This window comes from Crocodylus siamensis, chromosome 5, assembly GCF_052110815.1.
Source record: "Crocodylus siamensis isolate JL-2025a chromosome 5, ASM5211081v1, whole genome shotgun sequence".
Lineage (NCBI taxonomy): Eukaryota > Metazoa > Chordata > Crocodylia > Crocodylidae > Crocodylus > Crocodylus siamensis.
In genome coordinates this window covers 194,485,855-194,494,806 of record NC_143399.1, presented here as the reverse complement: position 1 = coordinate 194,494,806, position 8,952 = coordinate 194,485,855, and the positions used below count along the sequence as shown (strand labels likewise).

General features: G+C 44.5%; 1 protein-coding gene across 3 annotated transcripts in view; it reads left to right on the top strand.

Annotated features, from left to right (window-relative positions):
* Positions 1-1,602: 1,602 nt before the first annotated feature.
* The window catches only part of ACTR3B (actin related protein 3B), a 48,962-nt gene continuing 41,612 nt past the window's right edge, over positions 1,603-8,952 (top strand). For 2 of the 3 annotated variants that reach the window (XM_090047680.1, XM_090047681.1), the window contains exon 1: positions 1,603-1,753. In XM_090047680.1, the coding sequence (XP_089903806.1) occupies positions 1,710-1,753 (44 nt within the window). In that variant the 5' untranslated portion in view covers positions 1,603-1,709. The remainder of the gene's footprint in view (positions 1,754-8,952) is intronic. The other variant, XM_090047682.1, reaches the window with a different exon arrangement.

Below are 8,952 nucleotides of genomic sequence, written 5' to 3'. Positions count from 1 at the left end.
TAATTTCATGGCTCATTATAATCTATCAGATTCCCTCTAAACTCACAGGTGTTCACAACCCTCTCTCCACTAATCAAACTACCCAGTCTTCTGCAGTTCTGCTGCCTCTCAGCTGCTCCTGGTAACGTGACTCCTATTTCACAGCCCTGCAGACTGCTTTTAACTTTAGCTAAAACCGTTAACTCAGGTGTAGAAATAACTTTCAGTGAAACATTGGATGCTCTGTTAAGATTTTCAAGATTAGCTTTTATTAATCTGAAAGAAATGCCCATTTAATTCTAATGACTGCTGGACTACAGAAACAACAGCTTCTGATTATTTTTTGGCTCGTTTATGGTGTTCTATAAATCATATATGATGTAGCAAAGTAATGCACATTCCATGAAAGTCATATTTGTTTTTGCTTTTATCTTAAATTAAATAATACAGCCCTGGGCCCCAAGAGTATTAGTAAACAAGAAAAATCTGTGTTTTGATGTGATGATGCACCTCACTATCTGCACCCCCCCTTTTCAAACTCCTAGATCCACCCATGCTCACACCTCTCGAGAAAGCCACACGCACTCAAGGAAATACAGCACGGTAACCTGTTTTATGACCCAAATGACAGTCTCATGATCAGAAAAGGATCATGAAACCTCACATTGGCGGAAAGAAAGGTGGACTACGAGGCAGAGCTCATTCTGACAGCCTTTCTGCTTACTTTGCCAGGCACCACTGCCGCTGGACTGAGCCATGGTGGGGTGAGAGGCTGTCCCCAGAGCTTGGTCTGCACCACGCGCGCCCAGCGGGCAGCAGCTTCACACCCCCAGTGTGGGTCTGCAGGCAGGGGTGGCTGCAGCTGCAGCTTCTGCCCCAGGCCTGGGGGGCAGCGTGTCCCACTCTGGCCGCTGCTTCCACTGGGGACAGACCCCACAGCTGCCAGGCAGGGCGTGGGTTGGGCCCCAGGCCCAAATTAATCTTAATCCACCGTGTGTGTGTGTGTGTGTGTGTCAAAGGGTGCACGTGTGTGTGTGTGCATGTGTGTCAGGTGACACGTGCCACAGTGTGTGTCTGTGTGTCAGAGGGTGACGTGTGTGTGTGTGTGCCTGTGTGTTTGTCAGAGGATGACATGCCGGGGCCCGGTCACAGTTTGTGTGTGCGCGCGCGAGAGGGTGACATGTATGTATGTGTCAGAGAATCACATATGCCAGTGTCAGGCCAAGGTGTGTGTGTGTCAGAAGGTTACACGTGTGTGTGCATGTAAGAGGATGATGTGCCAGGGCCAGGCCAAGGTTGTGTGTGTGTGTGTGTGTGTGTGTGTGTGTGTGTGTGTGTGTGTGTGTGTGTGGATGACATGTGCCAGGGCTGGGCCAAGGTTGTGTGTGATGTGTGTGTATACTTGTTTGTCAGAGGATGACATGCTAGAGCCAGGCCAAAGTTCTGTATGTGTATCGGAGGCTGACACGTGTGTGGGTGTGTGTCAGAAGACGACACATGGCAGGTCCAGGGTGCGTGTGCGCAAGCGTGCCAGGCCCGCCCCGCCCCGCTGCCATGGAGACGAGGCGTGAGCGAGGCGAAGAAGGGAAAGGGCCGCTCCGCCCTCTTCCAAGATGGCCGCCGAGGGGGCCCGGAGCCGCGCTGCGCATGCGCCCCACCACCCGAGCTGTCAGCCGGTTGCACGGGCCGGGGGCGCCGCCGCAGTGAGGCGCGGCCGGGGGAGCTGCAGTATGGCCCGCGTGCTGCCCGCGTGTGTGGTGGACGGAGGTACCGGGTAAGACCCCGCACGGAGCTGGGGGCGCCTCGGGGCCGGGCCGGGGCGCGCGGTTGCCGGAGCCGGGCTGGGCGGGAGGCAGGAGGAGCCCGGCCCAGAGGCGCTCTATGTCCAGCCGCCTCCTTGGCGGTTCAGGCGGAGCAATGGGCTCAAGACAGCAGGTGTTCTAGGCTCAATGTTTGCAAAGTTTCTGCCACAAGCAGAAAGGCGAAGAAATGGTTAACGAGGGGGCGCCCCCCTGGGATCCTCTTTTTTTTTTTTTTTTAACCCTTCATTGCCCTGCTTTCTCTCCTCCAGGAGGATGTGCTGCATCTCTGTGTGTATTAAATGAGCCCAGACCTCTTGAACATAAATCCCCCCTGAACATAACACTGAACATAAATCCCCCCTGCATGCATTCCCCAAATGTCCCTAAGGTGTCAACAGGAGGTTGTGCCTCTCTGGGCAGTTCAGGTCTTATCCCAGGTTTTCAGCGGAGTAGGGACAATTTGGCCTCCTTTTTTTCCTTTTAAATCTGACTCTGCTCTAGGTGCTGGTAGACAGTTTGCAGGGCTCACTCCTGCCCACTAGGAATGACTGTCGTGTATGTGTAGGCTGACCCTACGGACATCCGGGACACTGCGCCCCACTTTCACAAGTTGGGGAGCTAGTGCTCTGCACTGATTCGACTCCCATCCAGGCTGCGCCCCTGCTTTTTTGGGGTGCCCATTATCATTCTCAACAGTTCCTGAGATCTGGGAATGTCTCAACTAAACCAGCACATAGCCAGGACTGTCCTGGCTAAACCAGCACAGCACCCTATGTGTGTGCCTGTGTACTAGAGAGGAGTTAGTGTTAGGGTGTTTCCTGTCTGGATGCCTAGGGAGTGCTATCCCTTGCATGGAGGTATTGTAGGGGTGGATCCATCAGAAAAGCAGCAGTAGCACCATTCAGTGCAGAAAAATATAAAATGATGATATATGACAGGACACAAAGTTGGCTTTCAGTTTGAGGTCGTATCTTACCATTTTGGACTTTGCTGTGAATTTGCTATTGTAAAAAAACCCAAAAACACAAAACAACAAATGAAATAGGAGGCAAAGGTTTGGTCATTCCTAGCAAAGTGAGCAAATATAGGCTTTAAGAGGAATTGCCATGGTCTCTTTTTTTCTGTGCAGGAGTTAAGCTGTTGAGGGTTCTTCTGCAAGTCTTTAAATAGACAACATTCAGGGAAAACAGAGCTTGTTTTCTCCTTACCTTTATCTTATCCTCGTTCAAATAAGCAGAGCAAGGTCCCAAACTTCCCAATACTTGCTGAGGTAGCAGTCAATTTTCTGATGAAGACTGCAGTAAAGTGATTTGTAATCAAAGATGAGGACATTTTTAGTCAGGCAAGAAATAGAAGAACATCTTGAATTAAAACTTGTGGGGGCTAAGTGTACAGCCTTATTTTGGGGAATAAATCCAGGAGATTTTAGACAAATAATAGAGCTGATTATAAAGGGCTAAGATATTTAACTTTATCCTTTTCCCATACAAGCTGAGTTCGTCGTAACTCCCAGAGTCTGACTGTGCACAATGGAAAGCAGAAATTAAAATCCTGACTAGATTTCAGTATTTTGATATCTTTGTTTGAAATCAAAATTCAGAATGTAGGTTAAGGAGTGGGTTAGAATTAAGGTTGAAGAAATCCAACCATACAGAAGTACAGATATTTAGAATTACATTTCTAAACTACCTTATGTTCCTACATAGACACTTGTCTTTTCTTTTTTTTGGGTGGGGGGAAGGTATTCAAAATGCTGAGCACAGAACACTCATTTTATATGTTTTCTACTCTGTATATCTGACAGTAAATGTGGTACTTTGTTCATGTGTTAACTTTCTGCTTTTTATGTAGGTGGGCTGTGGTTGTTTGTAAATAGATTAGTCTCCCACCGTACCTAATCAGATTTGATTAATTTGTGGGTACAGTTATCAGGGCTGGTCCTGCCAGGAACTGGACTCTCTGAATAAATGAGCAACTTGGAGTTTCAGGAAGGGGGTTTTAGTGATCCAACAAGGGACTAGCCAGAATGGCAGAAGAGGGACTCATTCCCCTTCCCCTGCTGGATAAATGGCACAAGCAGTTTTAATTGCTGCTTCTTCATTAGTAAAGGAATATCTTCCTGGAAGTAATAGAAATGTAACTGCTGTGATTGATATTTTCTAAAAAGTCTCTGTTTGGAAACAGCTTGTCTACTTTACTTCAGTTTTCAGGAATAAATATTTTTTATCTTTGGATAGGCTTCCCTAGTGGTCAAGTTTCATGTTGCCATCAATCGCTGTGTAGAAAAGGGCAATTTATTTTAAGACTGGATGATGCTGACAAGCCCTTCTGATGTTGACCATAATTTAAATAGCAACATTTAAAACCAGGGTTTTATTATGTAACCTTTAGTCATAACTAGGGATCTTGGTTTTCTCTGTTTTAAAAAAAGCAAATTCTCTGATTAAAAAAAAAAAAAGTTGCGTATTCTCCTATTAAAACCCCCACAATTCACATTTTCCCATGGTCAAAATGAAACACTATATACATAGGAATTGAACACAATATGCTGTTGATATATATACAATTTTAAATCAGTTTGGAAGCCCACCAGTGCCTCAATCACTACAATAAAATAAATTCTAAATACCTAGAAACTTTGGCATTTGATTTGGGTTTTTTATCATAGAAAATCTGAGTTCCCCCTGCCCCTTTCACCCACCAGGACATGCAGGTCCAGCTGTGGCTGCCTCCCCACACTGCTTTGGGTGCTGAGCAGCCCTGATATGCTGGCGCCCTGCCCACACCACTGCTCCTCAGTCCCCACCCACAGCCCCCCTACCTCTGTTAGTGCCCCTCACTCCCCTCCCATAGCCCACCCCTGCTGGTGTCCCTTCCCACCCACAGCCCTGCTGGACGGGGGGCCCCCAGCTGCCAGGGCTACAGGGCCAGGGACCTGGGTCTGCAGCGCCTGAGCCCTAGCTGTTGCCTGTGGAAGGTGGTGACTGCTGCTGCGGTGGAGCGGAGCACGGAGTCAGCTCCCGCTCCCCCTTGGGTGACATGAGCGCCCCTTGCCATGGCAGCAAGGAGCTCCCAGCGGTGGCAACGAGCTTCCCTGCCTGGTCTTGCTCTGCCCTGCCATGCTGGGTCCCACACACTGGACTCTGAGGGCTCCAGGAGGAGGGCAGCAGGACGGTGAGCCCAAGCCCACAGTGTGCAGTCTGCTCCCTCCCCATGCACAAATCTGGGGGGCATGTGCCATTCATGTACCCCTGTGAGTGTGTGCAGTAGTGGGCAGCTAGCCCCCCTGGCCTGCTCCCAGCCTGGGCCCTGCAGCCTCGCACACCACCCCAGCTGGGCAGGAGCTCCCTCCCTCTCTATGGGAGCCTCAATATCCCCCCTCTCCCCTCCTGCCAGACTTGCCTGCGGGGAGCTGCTCTCCAGGTTGCCTGGCAGCTATATTCATGTGTATGTGTGCACATGCACATGGCACCTCCTGCCTGATTGCCCTCCTCCCACTCCCTGCAGCCCGTTCAGGCTGGAGCTCTGCAAGTCTGCAAGGGGAAATCCATTGTTTCCCACGTTTTTCTCCTGGGTTTTTCTCCTCAGAATGAGAAAATCCGGGTTTTACTGTGTTTTTCCATGGCGAATTGAAAACCCAGCTCCCTGGTCATAACTAGGGTTCTATGAAGTGGTCCCATTAAACAAAGGGTTTTTTTCAAATTTTTTTTTAATTTTCTTCTGTGTGTGTTTAGGCACTGGGGAGCACTTTAGGATGTGAGAATTCAGGAATTCTCTTTACTTTTGATAAAGATCTACTTTTGCTTGACTTCACTGATCAGTTTTGAAGCACCTATCCCACTGCCTGTGCATAGTTGTAAACAGCAGAGTGATAAAAATGTACTTAAAATGGAAAATCAGACGCACCTTTTAGTCTTGGAGTAGCAGCTGCCACTCTAAGATAAACTGTGAACACCCATAACACTTCAACGTTGTTATTCTTCTTTAAAATTTATGTACATATATTTGAACTACTCTTTTTTCAGGTTCTCCTGAAGTGGAGATATAGAGTTGATCTTTTCTCAATGTCCATGGAAATTTCATACTCCTGTTAATTTAATTTTGTGCGGCAAGGGATATTTTAATTTCCATAGTTTTCACAAGTGCCTTCCTACTTTGCACATCATCATGGAGCTGTCTCATTACAGGTTTCTCAGCCATACTTAAAAACAATGCGGTGCTCTTCTATTTATGGCATGCTGTCACCATTGGTGCTCTAATGGTAACACTAGTCATCTAGTTGGTGTTTTAGCTGTCAATTTTTTTTTCTTCCTGGAGAAGTTTTTCTAAACAGGTTATTTACATGGCTTTTGGCATTAAGTAACACTTCATATCTGTTATACACTCTAGAATTTGTTTAAAACTGTAAAAACTTTTAGAGTCACAAAGATTTGAACCAAGGAGGAGTCAGAACTAGGAGATTCTGCACCTTGCACAGTGCAAACACGGAGAGCTGTGTTTGGGGGTTACTAGAGCCCCCATCAGGGTTTGTGCCCTTGTGCTTCTAGGTTACATAGCTACAGGTATGCTCCAACCAGCCAATTTCTAGTGTCAAATTTGAATATTCAACGTATGAAATCAACTAGAATTATAGTCTGTTTAAAAAATCAGTTTGATATATCAGTTTGCTATATCTTTCTTCTTTTTTTGTGACTCTAAAGTCACAGAAATTGAAAAGAATTCATGTTTTCCTATTCCTACATTTTTTCTCTTTTCTTATACAGGAGATGAATTGATTAACTCTATGTCAGAAGTAGTAAAATTGATTTACATATGCACCTATGCACACCGCTACATGCAACATAGAGAATTTTTTTGTCCCCTCGTTTGTTTGTAACCTTAGAAAAGTGAGGCTGGCCAGGACATCTGAAGGTCATCTAGTCCAAGTGCCTGTTCAATGTGGGACTGTTCTGTTCAAGTGTTTGTCTAACCTGTTCTTAGAAATTTCCAAGGTTGGAGATTTATATAACCTCTCTAGGTAATCTGTTCCAATGCTTAATAACCCGTTTGAACGTGTTGGTTCTTTTTTTTTATACTAATCTTTAATGCTTTCTTGGGTTTATCATTTGTATAGTTTCCAGTAGGGTCCCATCTCAGACAGATAAGGCTGGAATTTGAGGTCTAGTCCAACCTCGTCCAAGATCATCTCTATCTAAACCATGCCAGGTTTATTTAGCCTGTACTGTACCACATGTAATGATGGAGATCCCATACTCTCACTAGGAACTAGCCTCATAGTTAGAAAGTTATTTTTATAGCTAACTTTAACCTCCCTTGTCACAATTTAAGTTTATTATTGCCTGTCCTGTCTCTTTGGACACTCAGTCTAGCCGTTTACCTCTTCTCTCTCTAACAACCTTTTTTTGTTTGTTTGTTTGACTGAGGACTGTTATCAAGTCTTCCCTTTTGCCTCTCCCCTGGAAGAAATCATCCTAACTTTTCCAGTTCTTCATATATGAGACTTTTTAAACCTCTATTTTTTGCTCTCCTCCTCCATGTTCACACTTTTCTTGACGTGCAATATCTAAAACTGGACCCAATGCTCTAAGTGAGCCCTTGCCTTTTCTGAATAGAGTGGAAGTATCAATCCCTATGGCCTACATATGGCCCTTTTGTTAATATATCCCAGTATGTGGTTAGTGGTTCTTGCTTGTTTTTTATTTATTTTCAGTATTACCTGGTTGACTCATACGTGGCTTCCTGTCCTTTTCTGCAGGACTGAAGGGTAGCTAGTTTCCATTTTTTGTATTTGTGCATTTCTCCTTCCTAACTGCAATACTTTGTACTTGTCGCCATTGCATTTTACTCCATTTTATTTCAGACCATCTTTACAATTTGTTAGGGTCATTTTGCATTCTAATCCTATTCTCTAAAGTGTTTGCTACCCTATCCAATTTGGTGTCATCTACAAATTTCTTAAATGCACACTCAGTTCTTCCCTCCAAATTATTAATGAAGGTATTGAACAGAGATAATAGCCAATAGCTCAGCAATTATTTAAGCCAATTATTTGGGTACTCTACAACGAATTTCATTAGGACCCGCTCATTTGAAAACATCTATTTGATTTTAGTAAACCTTACCTTATTCTTTCCCTGCTCACAACTGTGTGCCTTCTCCCTGTTCATACTTCTAACTGCGCTTATTAGCTGATAGTTGACCTTTTTGTGAGGACTAAAGTAAAAAAGTCTTTAGAGACCCCTTATTGTTCATTATTAGCTTCCCTTCCTTGTTCAATGAGGACCTTAGCTTTTTGTGTTTTCCTATTACTTCTAAAGGGTTAATTGCATAGTTTTCTGTTATCCTTTGTTTCTTGCTAGTTGTATCTTAGTTTGTGCCTTGGATTTCCTGATTTTTGTCTTTCTGTGCTTGAATTAAATTCTTAAACTCATCCTTAGTGATGTGGCCAGGTTTCTATTTTTTGTAAGATTCCTTTTAAAGTTGCAAGGCACTGAAGAGCTTACAGTTTAGCCGAGCAGGTCACTTGCTGTGTTTCCTATCTTTCCTCCTCAATAGGATAGGATGCTTTTATTCCCTTAATACTGCCTCTTAGAGAAACAACAAACTCCCAGGTAGCAGGACTTCTTTTTTTTGCCAGAGACAATTTTCTGAATTTAGAGCTGCTTTTCTGAGGTTCAGGATTTCTGTTCTGCTGTTTTCCTTTCTATCCCTCCTTAGGATTATGAATTCTTATTTTAAGAGTTATTTTAAGATTCTTAACCTATTCTTCCCTATTTGTAAGAAACAAACTAAAAAATGTTTCTCTGCTATGTTTTCTCTGCCTACTGTACCAAGGAGTTATCCCCAGCACAGTTCAGGAACTTGTAACAGCAGTGCAGGCAGTCCAACATTTCAAGAATCTATCATGGTAGTGAAGACTTCCATTAAGCAGCAGGTCCTCTAATTTGGATGTTAAATTGCATTTATAAAGCCTCTTCCATTTCCTCTTTATGGTTTGGTGCTCTGTAGTAGCCACTAACTGTAACACTGTCCTTGCTGTTTTCCCTTACCCTAGAAACTTTTAATAGGTTTGTTTTGATTCTCAGAACAAGTATATTTGTCTTTAAAGCAACACCTCTTCCGTATCTTCTCTGTCCTTCCTGAATAAACTGTAGCTATCCACATCAGTCTT